The 23,708-nt window shown below is 37.4% G+C and overlaps 3 protein-coding genes across 3 annotated transcripts; all 3 read left to right on the forward strand.

Annotated features, from left to right (window-relative positions):
• Positions 1-337: 337 nt before the first annotated feature.
• LOC144569402 (peroxidase 16-like) lies at positions 338-2,007 on the forward strand. Its single transcript, XM_078319740.1, has 4 exons — positions 338-609; positions 901-1,098; positions 1,189-1,348; positions 1,430-2,007. Exons 1-4 carry the CDS (start codon positions 409-411, stop codon positions 1,819-1,821), a joined length of 951 nt encoding a protein of 316 aa, XP_078175866.1. The 5' UTR covers positions 338-408; the 3' UTR covers positions 1,822-2,007.
• Positions 2,008-5,505: 3,498 nt separating this feature from the next.
• Positions 5,506-6,997, forward strand: LOC144569447 (peroxidase 45-like). Its single transcript, XM_078319800.1, has 4 exons — positions 5,506-5,792; positions 5,902-6,099; positions 6,210-6,369; positions 6,484-6,997. The coding sequence occupies exons 1-4, from the start codon at positions 5,586-5,588 to the stop codon at positions 6,873-6,875; spliced, it is 957 nt and encodes a 318-aa protein (XP_078175926.1). The 5' UTR covers positions 5,506-5,585; the 3' UTR covers positions 6,876-6,997.
• A 3,249-nt stretch (positions 6,998-10,246) lies between these two features.
• Positions 10,247-12,098, forward strand: LOC144569794 (peroxidase 55-like). Its single transcript, XM_078320269.1, has 4 exons — positions 10,247-10,642; positions 10,798-10,995; positions 11,088-11,247; positions 11,592-12,098. Exons 1-4 carry the CDS (start codon positions 10,247-10,249, stop codon positions 11,978-11,980), a joined length of 1,143 nt encoding a protein of 380 aa, XP_078176395.1. The 3' UTR covers positions 11,981-12,098.
• The last annotated feature ends 11,610 nt before the right edge of the window (positions 12,099-23,708 follow it).

Below are 23,708 nucleotides of genomic sequence, written 5' to 3' on the forward strand. Positions count from 1 at the left end.
ACATCAACAACTACAACATTTAGACTTACATGGGTATTTACCAGTACATTACAATTTACAAGAATCAGTTATATAACTTGGAGTGATCGACAGTAAATTAATCTAGAAAGAACCTTCTCATGTCCACTCTTAACATATATATATAATATTGGACCCAAAGACCCGCAATGAACTACTACCCAAAAGATTACAATAAAGTGGATAAATTAACAGAGTAGTACATTACTTGATAGTTGATACAATGGAATGCTATTTTTCTTCCGTTGACGGTACTTCACATGAAATGTTCCTATATATACTCAACATATGCCCATATTTTCCTCCATCTCAATTAGATTAACACAAAACCTCATTCAGCATACAGAGAGAAAGAGAGAGAGAGAGAGAGAGAGAGAGAGAGAGAGAGGGATGAGGATAATCCAACTTATACTCTCAGTGATTTTAGTTTTTTATCCGCACAAGGCATCTGCACTAGCAACCAATTATTATGCCACCATTTGCCCTAATCTCGAAAACCTAGTTCGTGGTGCAGTTCAACAAAAAATGGCTCAATCACCAGTAACTGCTCCAGCCACACTACGCCTCTTCTTCCATGATTGCTTTGTTAATGTAAGCGTTCAATACTGTCAACATTCCCATATCATTCCTTTCAATTTACAAATAAAACTATGAAGATGACTTGAGTAGTATCCTTCTTTTCTTCTTCATATATTGAGTATTGACCAATTAACGGCCTAGGTACTCATCATGATTATATATTATAAGGATAGTAAAAATTTCTGGAATTAATCAACCATCTTCTTCATCGATGAATGAACCCTAGATATGTTTTTGCACCTACGTAGAGATTTACTTTACAGCAACGTCTGTGCTTACTCTGGTAATTTTACTCAATAACAGGGATGTGATGCCTCAGTCATGATCATTAATCCTAGTGGGGATGACGAATGGGGCCACCCAGATGACTTCACGCTTAAACTAGATGGGTTCGACACTGTCTTGCAGGCCAAGGCGGCAGTTGATGCTGATCCACAATGTACCAACATGGTTTCTTGTGCTGACATCTTGGCCCTTGCTGCCAGAGATTCAGTCTTCTTGGTATGTCTCATATACTGGCAACGGACCTAAATTTATTTTCAAAGTTTTTAGTCCAATTATGGCTTAATTGGTCTATTTACCTTATGTCAGAGCGGTGGGCCATATTGGCCAGTGGAGCTCGGGAGGTACGATGGAAAAGTGTCAACAAGAAACAGTGTCGTGCTTCCTCATCCAGACTACAACTTGGACAAATTAAATCAAATGTTTTCTATTTTTGGCCTGGATCAAACTGATATGATCGCTCTTTCAGGCAAGCAAATTTATTTTTATCATATGTTGTACTTATTTTTTTCCTTCCAATTATGCTAACATCCATCCTCTACCTCACTAGGGGGACATACTTTTGGTGTTGCGAGCTGCGCCTTCATCAACAATCGGCTTTATCCAACAACTGACCCGACATTGAACCCACAGTTTGCAAATCAACTGAGATTTACTTGCCCGGCTATATTAAATCCTAATAACTTTGTCTTCCTTGATGCCACGACCTTTGCCGCATTTGATAATGCCTACTACCAGAATTTGCAAAATGGCATGGGCCTATTGGAATCTGATCAGATTCTCTACACCGACCCAAGATCACAAGGCACGGTAAATTTGTTCGCATCAAACCAAGGAGCTTTCTTCCAAGCTTTTATCGATGCCATGACTAAGCTTGGCAGGATTGGGGTTAAGTCAGCCTTAGACGGCGAGATACGTCAGAAATGCCAGTTCCCAAATTAATGTGGTATACTTCTCATTTAGATTTTCATGTAATAGTGGTTTTTTTGCACAACACTTTATTTCATTTATTTATCATTTTATGCTAGTTAGTTGGTATTTCAAAATTTATGTACTTGCATTTGTTATTTTGTACGAAAAAATATTAATAAAATGATGTTAATTAATTACATTTTCTTTACAGGATCATATAGTTATCTCTGGATCTAGCTATCTTATTCCATTAAATAAGGGTATCACGACTTTATGTTTTCTTTACGCATAGAATTGACCAAGCTTAAGTACAATAGCACCAAGTTGATAGTGCATTAATTAATCTTGCAGTCATGATAATTAAATATGATGCATTGGAGGAAATTTAAATAATCAAGAGTTGCTCTTGCATGCAACTTTATCCGCGTTGCAATATTACAGTGAGGATATCTTGATGATGTCATGCATTTAGTTTGGCGAACATGAGCCCAAAATAGGGAAAACATATCTCTGCATTAACTCAAAAATGAATCTTTTGAGTTAATGAATCTCAACCGTTTGATTTTAAACGGAACCAATTCGGTTCCTGCTAATGATATAGGGGCCCTTTAATATTAGTGCGGATTTAGTCTGCACAAATTTTAAAGCAGATCGAATGATAAATATTCATTAACTCAAAAGATTCCCTTTTGAGTTAATGCAGAGGATACGAATTCCAAAATAGGTCGCTTTACATTTGTGATGTCATATGTATATATAGAATGAGCTCGCTCCACTATAATATTGAAATGTATAAATTCATAATATTCTAAAAGTTACGGTGTATTACATTAATTATGACGTTATAGAGATAATAATACATTTGTTTTCATTTGTCCATATATTTCGATAAAATTACGATTGAGTCGATCGTACATATATAAGATTGCACCAGAAAGAATCTAGACCATTGGACCAAAAAATTGACCCGAGGAATAGTACAAGCCAAATAATTATGGGACATATAGGTCATGTATTAGATGAAGGGGATGTGACACTCAAAGTTGACCTTAGAAATGCCTATAACCACTGAATAAGAATTTTTTTACGAATGCTATATAGATAAACATGTACATACTATATATATCGAAAATAATTAGCTTAAATAAAAATATCAATATAAAATTAACTACATCAATACGCCGATACACACCCATAATTGTGCGACACACACACACACTTATATAATTAGGAATAAATTAACTTTTGTTCATTTTGTTCTTTCTGGATTCCTAATTTTTTTTTTATTTTTATTTGGGATATAAAGTTATTATCGCGACATGAACTTAGGGCTGAATATTGCACGTACAAGTGCAAAGAGAGAAAAAAAAAGTGAATTTCTTTTAAGGGGATGATGCATGTAACAAAACTCCCCACGAAAAGTATACATAGCCACATAGGAGTAATTCGAAGACTAATTGTAAGGGTTTTTGGAGATCATAAAAAAACAAGAGACATAATATAATTTTATGACGAATATAATTTTATTTTTTTTCACTTTACCATTACATATACAAATGAAATATATTTATAACAACATAAATTTAGAAAAAAAAAAATCTATAAATGACACCTCATAAAATACCATATACTAAATATTAAATCCTTCCTTCTTAATATAGCCTGCTAAATATATCCTATTATTTTTGGCATCTTGCTAAATTAAATATGATGAAAATATATATGAGATAAAAGACATACACAACACTAATTAATATCACAAGTGATACAATAAAGCTTTGTTTGCAATATTTTTTTTTGTATTGTCGCACATGGATGCATCATGCATGTGTTAGACATTGAAATTTCTCAGCTTTATACCAACTTTAATTGCAGTACACTTGTCCAAGTACGCAAGCCCGAAATTTTTAAAAATACCATTTTATTAAAATTAATAAACCAAAACACCAAATTGGACTGTAATTGTTAAATTTCGCATGGCCGCTGCGAGGGGAAGCGGCCAGCTAGAACCGGGCCGCTGCGAGGGGAAGCGGGCGCTTATTTGGTCCGCTTTGGGGGCTAGCGGCCACACTAATTTTGTTTTTTTTTTGTTTTTTTTTGTTTTTTAGAAAACAGAATTTTTTTATTATTTTTATTTTTTGTATTAAAATATTAGAAATGTTGAATATATTTCTTTGAAAATAGATGAAATACAATATAATTTGATTTATTAGAAAGACTGCAACAAATAACCCGAATCAATATTTTTCAGGCCGGATTTTTCGCGGCTGTAAGAAAAATTAATATATTTCTTTATGTGTTATTGAAAAATAATAAAAATACTTAGATTTTGAGTTATTGATCCCGGTTCAAAAGTCACTTCTAGGTAATCCAGAAAATATTGTGATCTTTCTAATACATTTAATTTATAAAAAGTTATATCTATTTTGAGAATTATTTTTGAAAAACAATCATTAAATAAATTAAAGTTTTTATTTTTTTTAAAAATAGATACAACTTTTAAAAAATTAAATGTACTAGAAGGATCATAATATTTTTTGTATTACCTAGAAGTGAATTTTGAACCGGGATCAATAACTCAGAATCTAAGTATTTTTATTATTTTCCAATAACACATAAAGAAATATATTAATTTTTCTTACAGCCGCGAAAAATCCGGCCAGAAAAATATTAATCCGGGTTATTTGTTGCAGTCTTTCTAATAAATTAAATTATATTGTATTTCATTTATTTTCAAAGAAATATATTCAACATTTCTAATATTTTAATACAAAAAAAAATTATGTTTTCCAAAAAAGAAAAAAAAATCAAAATCAGTGTGGCCGCTGGCCCCCAAAGCGGCCCAGCCCGCTGGGCCCAGAAGCGGCCCAAATAAGCGCCCGCTTCCTCTCGCAGCGGCCCGGTTCCAGCTCCCCGCTTCCCTTGGCAGCGGCCATGCGAATTATATAAATTCCGATCCAGATTGGTGTTTTGGTTTATCAATTTTAATAAAATGGTATTTTTAAAAATTTCGGTACGCAAGCATCCTATATTGACTAATTAGAACGTTAATTGGACGTCGTTTTAGTTTGTTCATATGTTCAACATTAATTCAGCATCGCTTTGTAAAAAATCTACCTAATAAGTTCCCAAATTCTCATGTAAGATATAAACTTAATTTTACAACAAAAAGTTAATTACTAAAACTTTGTACTACAACAAAGTTTTTGGAAACACGTGCAATATGCAGAATAAATCAGCTTCTTCAGAGAAAAAAAAAAAAAAAAACTATCAAATAATGAATATGTACTACAACCAATGTAAACCTCATAAATAGATAGAAGTTGTTGATTTTGGTTTTATAATTTCAAAAGGATAGCTCGAAGAGACATTTTATAAAGAATCGATTATGAAGTTTCATGCACATTAACAACTACGTTTTTTACTTTACGCATAGGTAAAAAATTCCTATGTAATATTGGTTTCTATATTATAAATGAAGCAAATCCGATCCGTACTAAAGAGATATGTCATTAAAGAAGCGACCAATTGCATATTAATTGCACCACTAAATCCTTCGGAGATGCATATTTCATTTTAAACAATATCTATGAATTGATAAGCAACAAGACAATAATGATTAGGCTACGCTAGTAGGCAAAACCACACAAATATGATCTTCTATATATCTTTCACCAAACAAAATGTTAATATCTCTACAAAGCTACTCTATATAAACCAATATTTCATCACTTTTCAAACCCTGCGCAAGCTAAAAAAACTTAAAACCAAAGTTACAAGAATAAGAACTCCAAATGAAGGGAGCGCAAGTCATACTTTCAACACTCCTCGCTCTTATTATTCTCTCACAAAATACTAGTGCTTTGAAACAAAATTACTATGCTAAAACCTGCCCAAATCTTGAAAAATTGGTGCGTGGTGCTGTTCAGAAAAAGATGGCACAAACACCGATTGCAGCACCGGCAACCCTCCGTCTCTTCTTCCATGATTGTTTTGTTAGGGTGAAAAGGGCACTCACTTCTGTTGCTTACAAACAAATAGATTTCTCAACTAGCATACTAGAATTATGAACCTTTATTGGAAATAAATCAGTATAATTTGCTTGACCAGGGATGTGATGCATCGTTAATGATCATCAATGCAAACGGAGACGATGAGTGGATCCACCCAGATGATTTTTCACTCAAGCCTTCGGGGTTTGACACTGTGATGCAGGCCAAGGCGGCAGTGGATAGTGATCCCCGGTGCACCAACAAGGTGTCCTGTGCTGACATATTGGCTCTTGCAGCTAGAGATGCTGTCTTCTTGGTAAAATTTCTTGCATGCATGAATTTCTCAACGTGTTAATTATTTAGTGGTAATTCATTAATTAAAAGAAGAAAAAAAATTGATACCAAGTTAAAAATTGTTGTTCACAGAGTGGTGGGCCTTCATGGCCAGTGGAGCTTGGGAGGTATGATGGAAAAATATCAAGAAAAAAACTTGTCTTCCTTCCTCATCCTGACTTTTCCTTCAATATACTGACAACGATGTTCTCAAGATATAACCTGTCTATGACTGATTTCGTCGCCTTGTCAGGTATCTCAAATTTTCATTTTTTTCCTCTAATTTAGGAAATTATTACTTTCATACTCACACTACTAGTAGTGAACCACTGTGAACTAACAAAATTGACTCCTTAATTATTCAAAGGGGGTCATACTATCGGTGCCGCAAGTTGCAAGTTCTTCAGCAACCGACTCTACCCTACAACAGATCTCGGCATGGACTCGAAATTTGAAAACATGCTAAAAGGATCCTGCCCAATAAATTTCAATTCAAGTTCATTTGCTTTCCTCGACAACACAACCCCTCAAAAGTTTGATAATGAATACTTTAAAAATTTGCAGCAGGGCAAGGGTGTACTAGCATCCGACAAGGTCTTATTTACTAAACCCATCACTCGCAGGATCATAAACCGTTTCGCTACAAATGAACGTGCATTTTTCAATGCATTTACTCGTGCCATGACGAAGCTAGGGAGGATCCAGGTTAAGACTGCAATGCACGGAGAGATACGCCGGGACTGTCGTTTCCATAACTGATTAATTGTGTTTGGACAATCACGGAATTGAACCAGTCAACAGTCTGTTGGAACTTAAGCCATGTTTGTTTTAAGATGTTTGTAATTTTTGGATGAAAGTTTCTAATTAATTACGTGTTCCAATTGTGAAGTTGTTCTATCTTGAAAATTAATATATTTGAGATTTCAAGAGGAAATATGACAGGGTAATTAGGTGAAGTGATGATTATTTTGTGTCTTTTTTTTTTTTTTTTTTTTCAAATTCCAACGAACAGAGATGCAAGCAATTATATATGTGAAATTACATTGAATTCCAATGGATTCAAATCAACATTTTTTCTGTAATTACTTCAAATATTATTATTTTCACATATGGGGAAGGATATAGGTTTAAATCAGAAATAACTTTTGTATTCAACTGACAAAATGTTCTCCGATCTATCCCTGATTAGAAGTAGCTAATTAATATTTTTGTAGAGATACAATTCACACATTCAATTATCTTATGCATATAGATCGGAACAAAAAGTACATTTCAAAATGTTCTCCGATCTATTCCTGATTAGAAGTAGCTAATTAATATTTTTGAGTAGAACTACGGTGTTCTTAAGCTCACCAAGCCCCTTTGTGAGCTTAACTCAAAATTGATTTCAAACGATCCATCAAAACCGTTGAAACCGATCTGCTTCATTAATGATGTGTTTACATGTCAAAATTTTAAAATTTTGAACTAATTTAGTATAAAGTCAAGCGGTCAAAAAAAGATGATATATAAATTAATTTTAATGAGTTCATTTTTCATCATCTTTTGACCGCTTGACTTTATACTAAACTAATTCGAAAAATTATAAATTTGACATGCAAATGCATTACTAATGAAGTAGAACGGTTTCAACAGTTTGAATGTGTTATTATAAGTCAATTTGATAGATTTTTGAGTTAAGCTCACAAAGAAGCTAGGTGACTGGTGAGCTTAAGAACACCCTAGTTCTACTCAATATTTTTGTAGAGGTACACACATTCAATTATCTTATGCATATAGATCGGAACAAAAAGTATATTTCATTGCATTCACTACGTGTCAGCCTTTTTCTGCTACGGTACAATCAGGTAACTATCTCCAAAAATTACAGAGCGCGACACTGATGGAAACGCGCCTTTTCAGAGTCCAAATAATATCTTTCAAATAATATCTTTCAAAAGTCAAAACTAATCAACCCTTGTTGTTGGGTTGGGCTTTACTTTATGACAAACGAAATGAGCACCTACATAACAGGCCTGGTCTGGGGGTAATGATATATTTCGACCAGCCGGAAATCGATCCGGGCCGGTTTCAATGAAATTCCAACTATATATATGTATCTGATCCAACATCCAAACTGTGCAGCCCAAAATTTGTCCTATACAATCACATCATGCTACCTAACAAAAGCTAATAAATAAATAAATAAATAAATCAGATAATAGTAATCCAAATCCAAGTTTTGAAACGAAATATGTTAAGTTTCACCGATATTGTCACTAAATGTGTCAGATACTCAATACCACCTTGGTATCTCTTAATTAAGCTTGCAATGGCGTCGATCGTGGTTATCATATATATGTAAAGATCGGTTCAGCGGTAGTTGTCTAGCATAGATATTAACCAATTATATAAAATAAAATAAAATAATAGGAATAAGCAGAAGGCAAATCTTTAACTAAATTAGCTGGAAACCAATAATTTGCCTAGATTTTCAGAAATAAATTAAAATAATAACATGCTAAAACATAGTCAAAATTAATTAGAATACGTGCTTTACCCTAAAGCGATAGCTGAACTACAATTATACTTGGCTCCTAATTTTTTAATCTCCAATGCGTCTTGACAAGACGTGTCAGTTATTTTACTAACAATAGACGTATATATGTAAGCCCGTTTCAGATTAATTAACTAGTGTTCATTCTCGTAATATATAACTACACATATAATAGGATAGAAAGGCTATGGTACACTTATTTTTCCTGTACATATTTGTATCCCTTCGGCCTAGGGCTGTATATCTTTTATTTTGGTTTCATGATGAAATGCACGTACGTAGACTCTTCTTCTACCTTCCAATTAAAAAAAAAAAAAGTTGTTCAATACCGCATGATGATTACTAAAAACGATCTTAGACGCTTGATAAGTGTTTGCGCAAATTTATTTATAAAGGGTTTGACAATTACAGTATATCTTGTCAATCTGTGTAACAGAGTAACAGTTGTTTATAATCGAGTATCCACAATTGCCCAAAAGGAAAAACTTTAGACTGTTATTTTAAATTTATGCAATATAAAAGTATGTATTACATATGGACTAATAATGTGCATCGAAAAAAGAAAATTAGGCAAGTGCTCGCTTAATACGTACATATGGACTAGTTTAATTGTATTACATATATATGGACCAACAGACAATAGTGTTGGAGTTCCAGAACGTACATGTAATTAACCACCACAGGACTATACAAAATAGGCCCAGGGAAATTTTGAACTACCGGTATATATATAACATAGATTTAACCTTTTATCTAGCATGCGCATATGGGCACATTGCTTGAGCAACCCAGGTAGCAAGTAGCAACATGGAGCAGCATACCCGCCCCATGAAATAATTAGTTCTGATGACTACATGAGAAAGCATTATACTTCAAATGTCCGAAATCTTTTTCTGGTAACCAATTGTGAACCATGTATTATAAATAAAAAAAATCTAATAAAAATATAGCACTGTTCAAAACCACGGACTTAGTGCAATACGCATGTTAACTTCTCGAAAATAACATCTAAAAAATAACATCTAAAAGATATGTTGGAATGTACATGAACCCTTTAATAATATAATAATAATAAAAAACAATATCACTCTTCACATCAAAATTTCTCTTATTAGAAAACTTCTGTTCTGAGAGATTTTTAATTTCATCGAAAATAGTATATATTTACCCAAACGATTAGAACAACAAAAGAAAAGGTTCTAAAATTGCAAAGCAACTCATAATTTACCGGTTATTCAATCACAGAAGCCTCTTTATCACCTGCAAAATTAATAGTTTCAAGTACTTTCGTTGATGTGAATGACCAAAGTGAAAGGCAACATAATTTCTGGTTCAATCAAGAACCAAAACCGTTGTTTGAACAAATTATTAAAATGAGGAATAGAGACGTGCAGGGATGTCTCCATAATTATTGACCAAGGAATACATATCTAAAATCAATGAGCAGCTCTGTGGAAACCACACGCCAATTCTCCACTTATCAGCATTATATAAACACCCCATTTCATCACTTGACACACCAGATCCATTGAACCTAAGCACCCCAAACAAAGCTACACCAATATTACCAGAGTGCAGAGGAAACTAAGAAACCATGAAGGGACTTAATTTGTTAATCTTGGTTTCTCTTCTTGTAGCAGCATCAGCAGAGTGCCCTTATTCCAAGGGCGGAGCTAATGCGCCACCACCTTACAACAATGCACCACCAAATTACAATAGAGCTCCTCCACCCCCAGACAGCGCGGCACCGCCTACAAATTTAACCGAATCACCAGCTGCTGCTCCTACACCTTCGCTGGTGCTTGCTCCTGAACTTGCGCCTGCACCTTCACAAAACACAACTGGAGGAAAATTGAGTATCGACTACTATGCCAATGTATGCCCTAATCTCGAAAGCCTTGTTCAAGGTGCTGTCAGTGGGATGATGGCCTCGTCCCCAATTGCTGCAGCAGCCACACTACGCCTCTTCTTTCATGATTGTTTCGTTACAGTACGTTACTTCCTAGTATTGTTTCCTCAGTGTAGCTAATTAAATACTTGATCTAATTTTATTGAAGTTATAGTTCAAACGATAACTGTCTGATGTTTCTCTCTATAATAAAATTGGGTGCTTTTTAATAATTATATTTTGTGTTATAACTCTAGGGCTGCGATGCTTCAATCATGATTACAAATCCAAATAATGATGATGAGAGGCACAATGGGGAAAATCTATTTCTGAGAGTAGATGGATACAACACAATCCTCCAAGCAAAGGCTGCAGTAGAAGCAGATGCACAATGCGCAAACAAGGTCTCCTGTGCAGACATCATAGCCCTTGCTGCTAGAGATGCTGTTGCCTTGGTAATTTTGATTAATTTGAATGAATAACAGAAAAACCTGCTATTCTTTCTATGAAAATGTAATGTAAGATCAATTTGAAATTTGCATGACAGAGTGGTGGCCCGACATGGAAAGTGGAGCTGGGAAGGTATGATGCTTTGGTGTCAAAAGCTAGTGATGTTGATCTCCCTCTTGACACTGAGGATGTGCCTGCACTTATGAAGAGGTTCTCTGCTCAAGGTTTTAGCATAACTGATTTGGTTACGCTTTCAGGTTAGATTTTGTTTCAATCAACCCATAATCAACAAACAAACTACTACCAAATGAAAGAAACCATGGCAACGTACAGAGCATGTCATTTGTCTTAGATTAAATTCATTTAATAAAAGAATAAAAAATAATTATAATCAATAAATATTTCGTTTCAATTAAATTATTGCCAACTGTAAAAGAACCTAGCTACATGGTAATTAATGAAGTTGTTGAAAGCATAATTTCTTAATGGGCTTGCCTTCTAACTAGCTTTGGTATTTCCTCCCTAACAAATTCTCCCTCGACAAGACAGAATGATAGCAAAATTTATACATTTTTAAAATTATTGATTGATATATATTTAGGTGGTCACACACTCGGTGCTACAAGCTGCTTCTTTGTCAACAAACGTATATATCCAACTAATGATGCATACTTGGACCCTGGTTTTGCTAGCCAACTTCAAGGCATATGCCCTTCAAATATGAACCCCAATTCTTTCGTCTTCTTTGATCAATCCGTGACATCCTTTGACAATAACTACTACTTGATGTTGCAACAAAAGAAAGGTGTCCTCTTCTCAGATAGCGCCTTGTACTTTGATTCAAGTTCACTTGCCATAGTGGACAAATTCGCAGCAGACCAAAATGCATTCTTCCAAGCATTTGCTGACTCCATGGTTACGCTTGGAAGGCTAGGGTTAAAGACTACTGCCAATGGTGAGATCCGCAAGAATTGCCTTGTCCCTAATTAAGCTTGTTATGTTTCTCATATGTTGTTTGTATTTTGTGTGATTGATCGGTTCCTCTTCATTTTTTTATTTTTATTTTTATTGGGAATCATTATTTTACTGCTTGTTGTTTGAAATTGGGTGTAATGTAATGACACGAAAGTTTGTGCTGATCATTATAAGCTTGTTATACAGCCCGTCATTCTTTTATTTGTTTTGTATATTATATTGTTTTTGAAGTGTTTCAGAACATTCAACAATAGTAATCATGATCATTGCATCCTGCCCTCGATCATACCCAGAAAAGCCGTAGCAGATAACTTATAAAATTTGTTTATCACCTTAATTGAGACTGAATAGTGGCAGACTTGCAATGCCATGTGTGTACGGTACCAAGTTGTGTAAAGCATACATGCACTCACAAGAACTCTTATACCAGTCTAGGTCTTTGCTGCTAGGAAAACCCATGATTCGAAGATCACATAATTCAGATAACGAACAAGGATGTATACAATGATACATGCATCATTATAGTACAAATATGTATGTATCCGTAGCTAAAGTTAATATATATAAGATGATGTGTATCAATATCGCTAGTATTAAAATGAAAATATCAATAAAGAAAAAAAAAAAAGGAATATTGAACAAGGAAAGTGCCCTTGACGTTGTCTCAATTTTTTAGTCTTTTTTCATGGTTCAATTTTTGAGTCATTTCGAGCTTAGGCTGTTTTAGATTACGGAATACGGGGCTTTGAATCGGACAAAGTAAGGTATCAAGTCAATCAGGCAACGAAATTACCTAGGTTATTTCGGGTTTTTTTACTTTCAAAATAGTCATTTTGAACAAGCGGTTAAAATTTATTCAGGTGAAACTCGATCTTAATTCGAATGGAGTGTCCAAAAGTCATACTAACTAGAAAAGGTCAAGTTTGAGTTCACCGGTGCTTGTGCTTAGATCAGACCGAGCTTGAATCAGCTCAAATCATGACCAATTCAAGTTCTCGTCAAATTTGCATGTGAGCTAATTAGTCGGATTTGGTTCAGATTATTATTATTATTATTTTTTTTTTTTTACAAAAGTAAGGTATACCCACCAGTTTCATTATGAAACTATTTGAGGTTTTTTTTTTAAAAAAAAGGTTGGTACAAAGACTGTACCAACAAGCCTACAACATACACAAGTAAAACTAAAATAGAGTAAGCTAAAGTGTATATCACAGTTTAACCCTAAAACCATATAATAGCATAAAAGTTTGCTAGGATAATAGGAATTATCAGAAAGTTACATCACACAAAATTAGTTCATAATACTAGGAATTCAGCCATAGCATTTAAAAACACGCTAAATTGCTGACAGAACTAGAGCCAGAGTCAGAATCAGATGGAGCTTTCCCCCCTGCTTCATCTATAGCCTGGATTTCAGTTGGATCTTGTACCTGTTCGGCAGGGTGGATTTAGCTTCCTTAGTCTTCCTTAAGGCCTTAAGCGGGCCGAACAACTACTCCTTAGTAAAGCTTAAATCCTTAAGCCACAATAGCTTAAGCTTCATTGCTGAACATGTACTCAGAACATTCTAGTCCATACCTAGGATCCTTCTATAACAGGGAGCTTCCCCTCTCCAGAATATATCTGAGTCTGAGATTAGTATTAAATTGCTTGTCTGATTCAAATTAGAGACATCAAAAGGTAAAAACAAGATTAATTTATAAAATGAATCATCTAATATTGCTTTACACCAGTAGGATATCAATGCAACAATAGCTGATCTATATGTTGGACTGGTTTGGGAGTAACATCATTAAAACAAACCCTATTCCTTTAAAGACAAACTAGTAGCTGCTCTAATAAGTTCAAGGAGGAGTTTATCTTGTAAAGGTATCCAAGCATCAAACAACCATAGATCATCAATAGTTTCACAATAAAAAACAAAGCCATTAAATGTGACAATTCAAGGCCACATAGAAGATATATATGGACAAGTGATAAAAAGAAGGTTAACGATGCTAATTTCAAAACGATGATGGCCGAGCGCTTTTGCTCTTTCGCCCCAAGGCGATCTGTCCAAGAAAAAAACGGATGGCACAGAGTCATAAGCCGCCGGCAGCAACAGTACCTTAGGAGCACCCAACAGACAACGGGGAAAAAAAGCAAAGGGTACCATCACCAGAGGAAAAGGAGGAGTCCCAAGACACACAGCACACAAAGGACGGCAGCAGAGGTTTTCATCATGGCATCACCGGCCTATCAAGCCTCAAACACACCATCAACGGCGCCATCACAATAAATGCACTGGTATTAGCACACAAAACACAGGTACTTTAAGCACTCTTCTCCCCTTTGGTTTGTACTTCACAGCAAAACATGGTACAGCTGCCATTAATGGCATTAATGGCAATGCAAGTTCCCATCATTACTCTTACTCTACAAAATACCAAAACGCAAACCATAACAAAAACACAAATCCTACCAGCATTTACTACCCACCTACAACATCCAGGAAATTAATGGCTAACAACAACCAACCAAAGAGCACCATTAATTTCAATTCAATGCAACCCAACACCAACCCTCCACCGAATATTCAAAGGCCTCAAAACCTTCCCTCATCTCCACAGACCCCCTTTCTCCCTCAAATTATCACCCCTCCCCACTACCAACCTAACCAACGCTACAGTACCCCACCATGGCCCCACTTCATGGATCACAATCCTTGGAGGTTCACATCCTTCCAAAACGCCTCTGCTACAAGGCCATCAGCAACCACGCCCAACCCCCTGCCACTACCGCCAGACCCCAGCCACCGTGAATGGCGTGGGAGGTGCTACAATTGTTTAAAATTCGGTCATGATCAAAGCATTTGCTGCTCCGACGAGCGTGTCTGTGCTAAATGCTGGACCAAAGGGCATGAGGCAAAATTCTGTCCCCAGGCATCAAATGCCACACGATTTGACCCGCTACAGCCTCGAGGGAATATGGGCGAAGCAGATCTCCCTCCCAACCGACCCGAACTGGCTACCATCTTTATACCTGAGACACCACAGATGCAACAAGATGCCCTCGAATTTAACCGTGCAATAGTGATCGATGCGAGGTTACGCCCAAACCACACAACTCACGTCATCCAATCAATTCTCATGACGACGTGCAATTCCGAGTATCCGTACCAACTAACGCACCTGTCGGGGCAGCAATACCTACTCCTCCTACCTATAGGAGCTGACAGGCACCGCTTCCTCCTGTCCTTCACACGCCCCCTTCAAGAATTAGGCTATGTATTGTTTCCTTGGAGCCCAGCGGTCAACGGATGCTCAATGCGACTCAAATACAAAATATGGATCGAGCTAAGGCGGGTCACGCCGCAAGCTTGGACCATAGACCATCTTATCCCTGCGGTAAGCTCGTTTGGTATCGTGCTTGATCATACGCCCATGAATCGAGCGACATCTCTCGAGAAGATGAAAGTTGTCATGGCGGTGGCCGACTTAAGCAAAATTCCAAAAGGAATCTTGATGTGGATCAGAGGAGTTGGGCATATATTTAAAATTGTCATCCATAGCTGGATAGAGGAACCGTTACCTCTCATACCACCCCTCGATACAACACCGAAGGAGGAATTCTTTGTACAAGTGCAACAAGAAAACATCCGCGCAACGACTGCCTTTGCCGGGGATGGGCAAGCTAGTGGCATAGTAGCTGCTGATTTCAACATGCTTTTTGCAATTTGGAAAGGCCTTGACGAAGGGCCTGACAAAGTCAAATTAGAGCAAACACTCAAGTCTAGTCCACAGTGGGCTGCGGCTATCAATTCTCACATAACACAAGAGGCCAATGCAACGGCCGCTGGTGAAAACCAATCGGAGCAAGAACACCAAGCGGCTGAGAGAGCCAGGAAAGGTAAAGGTACAATGGTGGATGAACTGGAGAGAACCGACCAAGATAAAACTGGAGATGGTCACTTTGTACTATTATACAGTTCCTGTGGTCAACACGCAACAGTACAACCTATAATTCATGGGCCAGCTACTGTGGATGGGACTGTTTCAAGAGGGAGAAATTTTCAAATTTCAAACCCAAACCCCAGCCTCAACCTTTCTGACACCATCCATAATAATTTAAATTCAACAGCCCAAATCGAGCAACAACTACTTGGGCCGATCCCAAACTTCACAGCCCAAACCATTGTCTCAACTCTTAATCTCAACCCCCCTCCCACCAAGCTGAACCACTCACTAACAGACCCCCAAAATACAGCCCAGGAACCAAATCTATCAAAAACAGTCCCCATCTCTCCCAACCCCACAGCCGCACCACTCATAGAACCGACGCTATGTGACCCCCACCCTCTCCCAAATAACTTAAATCAAGGCAACAATGGCATAATCCAGCTCGACTCAGACGAAGAGCCAATAGAGATTGAACCTGAAGAGGAAGAAGAACCGATTGAGCCTGAACCAATTGATTTAACTGATCAAATAGAAGAAGAGGAAGAAGATGACTACCTCGCTGATCAGTAGGATAACTTCGACAATACTGCATACGAAGAGTACGAAGAGGAGAACTTCTCCCCTCAGGACCCAGATCCCCCAGTTCTCAGTCCCTACCATACACCTTCACCAGCGGGTGAATTTGATGATGAATTGCGAGCACTTCAAGAGGAAATGGACCAAGAAAACCTCCAAGCACAGATGGCGGCTCAACTAGCTGCCCAAGAACAAATAAACTTCACTAACCTTGCAGGTGAACTACCAATTCCACCACAAGAACCTGGAATTGAAGCAGAAGGGGTGGCTTTTGGGTCTGTCATGGCAGAAAATGAACCGCAACAGACAGCGGCAACTGAGAACAGCACCACTCTGCGCCGTAGTGCAAGAATCTACAATAGAGGAACCCCAAAAAAATACGGAACAAAACGGACCTGGACTAGGAAGAAGGGGATGGATGAAGCAGCGACAAAAAGGAGAACCATTCTTGAGGCAGAACTACTAGAGGCGCTGCAAGACGAGGCCCTGTCAGCCGCGCCTCTGCAACAGGACAAAGTAGCTCAAGTGAACAGCTACTGTGGCATGGGAAATGGAGATGCAATTGCAAGTACGAGCATGGGAATGGAGATGGAAGAAGGGGGAGATGCGCATGGTGATGAGTCTGTACTCGCAGCCTTCGACTTTGACTCGAAAGAGGGGATGACAGATGAAGAGGAGAGCCCTGACCAGGGCAAAAAATATTAAGGTTTCTTAATGATAGAACAAACAATGGACCCTTCACTTTACTGCTTTATTTTTTATTTCTGTGTTTCTTTAATTCTAGCAACTTTATATTTCAATTGGGGCCTTTCTGTTGTGAGTATGCCAACAGAATATTTTGTGCTAGCCCCCTCCATTGCGCCTAAAGGGCGCCTTTTGTGTAATCTGGTTTTAATATGAATGAACTAATATTTCCATTAAGCATTTTATTGTGGAATGTGAGGGGCCTAGGAGATATTACTAAGTGTGCTGTGATAAAAGACATAGTCAAAGACGCTAATGTAGATTTATTATGTTTTCAAGAAACAAAATTAAGAGACTGTGACATTTTTAAGGTGCGACAATTTTGTCCGCCTAAGTTTACTAATTTTGAGTTTTTGAATGCGGAAGGATCGAGAGGTGGAATTGTACTTGCGTGGAGTGCAATATTTTCCCCTATCGAGACCTTCATTTTTATTTATTCTTGTACAGTGGTGCTTAGAAGAGAAGGTTTAACTTTTATGATAACGGGTGTATATGGGCCACAAGCGGATAGGAATAAATTATTATTCCTACAAGAACTGAGAAATATAAGAAGTCAAAATAATCTCCCATGGCTGATAGTTGGAGATTTCAACCTATTCAGGAATACGGATGAAACAACAGGAGGAGTTGGGAATTTGGGTACCATGCTTGAATTTAATAATTTCATTAATGATGCAGGTCTTATTGAGTCGCCACTACGAGGCAGAACTTACACGTGGTCGAACAAAAGACCAAACCCAACTTTTTCAAAACTCGACAGGGCTATGCTAGCACATCACTGGGGCGAATTTGGAGCCTCGCACGAGCTACGGGACCTTCCTGCCACTGCATCAGACCATGCACCGTTACTTTTAAAAATCAGACCACGCCAAAATCCACCAAAGAGACCCTTCAAGTTTGAGAATTTCTGGCTCAAATATGAGGATATGCATGAAGAGGTTAAAAAGGCATGGAACTCCATCACAATAGCAAATCCGACCAGGAGGATTCAGCGAAAGATATGGGAAGTTCAAAGAACACTAAGGAGGTGGGAGCAAGCGAGATTCAGAATGAATGAAACATATCTAAAGCGATCCAAGTGGGTGTTACAACAATTAGACAGGGTCGAAGAACACCGGCAACTTAACTCAACCGAATTTGGGCTAAGAATTGCTCTGCGAGAACACATTTTTGCACTCGCGGCAGACAAAGAGGCCAGATGGAAACAACGCTCAAGCTGCACTTGGTTGAAACTGGGGGATAACAATACCAAATATTTTCATGCTGTGGCAAATGGGAGAAAGAATTCAAACTCCTTAATCGACATCAGAGACTCAGACGACTCACCAATCAGTCAGCAACAGCTACCGGAGTACTTGCTTCAGCACTTCAAGAGTTCAATTGGGCAGCGAACCTACCATACAAGGCCTTTTAATCTTACACATTTGGTGGGACCATCCTTCCCAGCAGAACTGTCGGCATTGGATAATGAAATTACAGAGGAGGAAACGCGAGTGGCACTAAATGAACTGCCAAATGGCAAGGCAAGTGGCCCTGATGGACTACCAGCAGAGTTCTATCGAGCGTTCTGGCAGGATATCAAAGGCGATGTCATGGCTTTCATCAATGCTTTCTTTCAGAATGGTGCTGATATCAAGCTAGTCAACAGGGCCACAGTAACTCTAATCCCGAAAAAGCAAGATCCGATCAGGGTGTCAGATTATCGACCAATTAGCGTGATCAACACCATTGCTAAACTGATTACAAAAATTATGGCAAATAGACTACAAGGGCACCTTCCGATCCTGGTGGCATCCAACCAAACGGCTTTTGTCAAAGGTAGATCACTCATGGAATCCTTCCTCACCGCAAGAGAATTCTTGGCTTTCTGCTCGAAAAACAAACTACCGGCAATACTTTACAAAGTTGACTTTGAGAAGGCTTTCGACACGGTAGACTGGTGTTTTTTGGTAAATCTCTTAATTGAAAGAGGCTTCCCGCCGAGATGGACGTCAGCAATGCTAGGTATGCTACGCTCGTCAGCCTCGGCAATAAAGGTAAATGGCTCACTCACTTAGTACTTCACCCATCAAAGAGGTTTGAGGCAGGGAGATCCCCTATCGCCGATGTTATTTATTCTGGTGGCAGATACACTAAATAGATTCCTCAAAACAGCACAGCGGGATATGCCACAACATGTAAGAATTGCTACAGAAACCATCCAGTTTGCAGATGACACGGTCATCATATCAGAGGCGCACCCGATAACCCTGAAGGTAATCAAGCAGGTCCTAAAGGTCTATGCAAGACTGTCGGGACTAAAAATCAACATAACCAAGAGCAGCTTTGTACCGATTGCAATTCCAAATCACTTGATAGGAGTGGTACAAACCATTCTGTCCTCACCTCCATCGCAACTACCAATCACATACTTAGGGCTACCTCTATCAATCAAAAAACCGAACAAAATTGACTATCAACCATTGTTAATGTCAATCCAGAGCAGATTAGAAGGGTGGAAATCAAGATTCCTATCTTATGGTGGGCGAATAACTTTAGTCAAAGCGGTTCTTACGGCAATGCCATTGCATTACATGCAGGCGCTAAAAATTCCAAAGGGAGTAGTGAAACATATGGAAAGAATGAGGAGAGTTTTCCTGTGGAAAGGAAAGGATACATGTAAGGGCATAAATTGCCTGGCAAATTGGGAAATGGTATGCGCACGCAAGGAAAATGGAGGTATGGGAATCATCGACCTGGAAGTACAGAATAATGCACTTTTAACCAAATGGTTGTGGCACATATATCACAGCCCGAACGGGTTGTGGGGTGCCACACTACAGAGGCTATACGGCATTACCGAGCCAGCACAACTGGGTACAATTGCCACATCATCCTACTTCCTCAAAGACCTAGCTAGCCTTCTACCCTTTTTCACCGCCTCGGTGACACAGGATGCCATCACCCAAAGATGGGACTGGCGATGGTCGACAACATCACTTTTCACATGCCAATCAACCTACAAAATGATGAGCAACTCAGGAGTGATCTCTGCATACCATAAAACCCTGTGGAAACTGAAAGTCCCAACAAAGGTTCAGGTATTCATTTGGTTGTTGCTAGAAAATAAAATACTAACACAAGAAATTTTAAGGGTAAGAGGTTGCACAGTGCCATTTGGGTGCCACTTATGCCAAGATAACAATATGGAAACAAGGGACCACTTGTTTTGGGACTGCAGCTACGCAAGGAGATTTTGGAGGGGGTTGTGTGGCCAATTCAACATCATGCTGGGAGATATCCGAGAAGTGCGCGATATGTGGTTAGGTCTGCCACACCTATCTAGCAGAATGAAGAGGCAACAACGGACGGTTTGGGCGGCAGGTGCATGGGCGGTCTGGAAAGAAAGGAATAGGAGACTCTTTTCAGACAAGAGAAAACCGGTGGACATCTTAATTAATGAAACGACTATCACTATCATGCATTGGTTGTGCACTATTTAAGGAGGAGCGAAGGGGCGATGGTATTGAACACGCGGGAGCATATGTTATGCAACTCGCAATTCTATCTACCATTTGAAAAAACATTCATGCTAGAGCTAGAAATAGAATTATGTATATATAGAGCTTATATTTCCTTTTTCATATTATTCTTTTTCTTTTTTAGCTTACTTATATGCATAGTGTTGTAAATAAACCTTTGATTTTCTTATCAATATATTGTTGGCATTGCCAACCTTCAAAAAAAAAGAAAAAAAAAGAAGGTTAACTGGTTGATCACAAAAAGGGCAATTTATTTGACGACCACCTTTTTTAAATTGACTTTGGTCACGACTTTATGTTTTTTAACTAAACATAAAAAAAAAAAAAAAAAAAAAGATTTTCAAGGGTATTTTAGAGGCCCATATAGTGTCATAAGAGGAATTGGTAATACCACCATACTCTAACCAGAGATACAAAGAATGAGCACTAAGAGGAATTTGGTTCAGACTTCAGATTATAAATCATCAATTTTGCAAAAAGAAAAATGAGTTAGATTAAAGTTTGGAGCAAATAACACGTAACCTATTAAGTCGGATAAGAATTTTCCACCTTGGCATATATCTCAGAACCTACATGCTTAAATGTAGCAGTGCCGGTGTTGTATATATCCAGTATCATGCAATAATTAGTTCTAAGGACTATCTATAACGATCGACTGTTTTCATCTTCTACTCCTGATCTTCAAGAAAGTCATTTTCTGTTAGCAATAAAAAGCTCTACCAGCACCTTGGTGGAGAGGAGACTAAGAAATCAGACAACTCAGTTTGCTATTCTTGCAGATTGAACGCCTTTATTTTGATAATGGGGCCAATGCACTGCCAAACAATGGTAAACCTCCCAAAGGCCATGCACCGGAAAGAACTAGACAGGGCCATGCACCAACTGCTGCTGGTGCTGTCCTGCCGCTCTGCCAGTGATTGCTCCTGCAATGTACATGCGCCATCAGAGAACAGAACAGAGACGAAACTGAGGTGGACTACATACTACGCAGATATGCACAAATCTTGAAAGCCTTGTTTAAGGCACCGTCAAAGGGAAAATGGCCTTGTTGCCAATAGTTCAAGCAGCCACAACATGTCAACATGGCATGTAATTGAACAAGGATTCTCTGATGCAAATCGTCGAACATCTTGTGCGCAGAAGCAAAACAGGAGCAGGTGCACAATTACACTCGGAAAAAAAAGAATGAAAAATAAGCAAGCACACACGCATTAGACTCCATCGTTTAACGTGGTTTAATTAGGTTTACATATACCTGGGTGTACGGCCAAGGTGCCGACAAAACAGTTCATTATCATAAAATTTGATTACAAAGTTCGATAACAAGATGTACAACACTCTCTCAACTCTCTCACTTTTATCTTTAGTGAAGACACTTTTCCCTGATATCTGAAACAACGAGAGTACGAGACATCCATGAAGAAGATTTTTTTTTCTCTATTTCGTTTCGTTTCAGAAGAAAAGTACCATAAAAGATGTTTCCAGCTGCTTACACCAATCTCATGGGCCTACTTAATAGTCCAGCAAACTGAACCCGATTTGGTGTAATTTAGGCCCGCTAGGACACCGAAAAACAAGTCTAAATTGTTCAATTTAAGGCTTCCTTAATTTTTGTTCAAATTTACTAGAATAACCTTGTAATATCACCATGAATTGTCTCTAGTGATGTTGATTTGAAACTATTATTGACACTGTCATAGTTAATTACTTGAGCCAAGCGGCCCACATATAGCTTAATTTTAAACCTACATTAACTACATGGAATTTTTCATCTAATTGGTTAATTCATGGTAATTAATTGTGATATGTACCTTTTTTACTACAACAAAGAATTAATATCTTCATCTCCACTTGATACAAATTATTATTTTCTATACATGTTATTGATGTATGTATTAATCTGCGATTTTCATTACATATATTTGTTCCATGTTGTTTAAATTTCAAAAATTGAATATATAAAACAACTTATAAATTAACTTATAAAATGTTCATTTTATGTATTAATCTGCGATTTTAAATTAGCTTAATAAATAAAAATTTCAAAAATATAAAGTTTGGTCTCCAAGCACATTTTAATATAGAGACACATTTAATGATTTGGATCGGCCGTTTGGACTTTGAAATTGAAAAGCCAATTTATTGTACAACTCCAGAACATACGTTTTTATATTAGCCAATCTCTCTCTCTCTCTCTATATATATATATATATATATATATATATATATAGGAATATGTTAGCATGCTATGCATAGCATAGAGCCCCTCCATGCAATGCTTTGGATTTCGACTTTTCAAAATTCTAATGGTCGATCGGAATCGTTCATCTTGTTCTCCATATTAATAGGTGTTTGGGGACCAAATTTTACATTTTTTGGAATTTGTTTACTATTTCTTTAGATTTATTGAAAATCGTTGTTTTAAGCAAATCTGGACCATAAAAAAACAGCGATTTTCAATAAATCTAAAGAAATAGTAAACAAATTCCAAAAAATGTAAAATTTGGTCCCCAAACACATATTAATATGGAGAACAAGATGAACGGTTCAGATCGACCGTTAGGATTTTGAAAAGTCGAAATCCAAGGCGTTGCATGGAGGGGCTCTATGCTATGCATAGCATGCTAGCATATTCCATATATATATATATATATATAGAGTTAGGCTGGTGTGCTATGGATAGCATAGTGGCCTCCCGTGCTACGGCTCAATATTCGAGTTTTCAAAATCCAAAAGGTCGATCCGAACCGTTCATCTTATTCTCCATATTAATATCTGCTTGGAGACCAAATTTTATAATTTTCTGAATTTTTTTACTATTTATTAAGCCACTTTGAAAATCGCTAATCCAACGGTTTTACTGTTTTGTGCAGCCACCGTTGGATCAACAATTTTGTAAAATACTTAATAAATGGTAAAAAAATTCAGAAAAATGTAAAATTTGGTCTTCAAGCAGATATTAAT

This window comes from Carex rostrata, chromosome 18, assembly GCF_964058835.1.
Source record: "Carex rostrata chromosome 18, lpCarRost1.2, whole genome shotgun sequence".
NCBI classification, from domain to species: Eukaryota; Viridiplantae; Streptophyta; class Magnoliopsida; order Poales; family Cyperaceae; genus Carex; species Carex rostrata.

Bases quoted from the DNA above. Each gene is read 5' to 3' on its own strand.
- LOC144569402 (XM_078319740.1), top strand. From the start codon at position 409: ATGAGGATAATCCAACTTATACTCTCAGTGATTTTAGTTTTTTATCCG. The intron at 1,099-1,188 runs GTATGTCTCATA...ACCTTATGTCAG, and splicing joins CCAGAGATTCAGTCTTCTTG to AGCGGTGGGCCATATTGGCC. The intron at 1,349-1,429 runs GCAAGCAAATTT...CTACCTCACTAG, and splicing joins TGATATGATCGCTCTTTCAG to GGGGACATACTTTTGGTGTT.
- LOC144569447 (XM_078319800.1), top strand. From the start codon at position 5,586: ATGAAGGGAGCGCAAGTCATACTTTCAACACTCCTCGCTCTTATTATT. The intron at 5,793-5,901 runs GTGAAAAGGGCA...TTGCTTGACCAG, and splicing joins TCCATGATTGTTTTGTTAGG to GGATGTGATGCATCGTTAAT. The intron at 6,100-6,209 runs GTAAAATTTCTT...TGTTGTTCACAG, and splicing joins CTAGAGATGCTGTCTTCTTG to AGTGGTGGGCCTTCATGGCC.
- LOC144569794 (XM_078320269.1), top strand. From the start codon at position 10,247: ATGAAGGGACTTAATTTGTTAATCTTGGTTTCTCTTCTTGTAGCAGCA. The intron at 10,643-10,797 runs GTACGTTACTTC...TTATAACTCTAG, and splicing joins TTCATGATTGTTTCGTTACA to GGCTGCGATGCTTCAATCAT. The intron at 11,248-11,591 runs GTTAGATTTTGT...ATATATATTTAG, and splicing joins TGATTTGGTTACGCTTTCAG to GTGGTCACACACTCGGTGCT.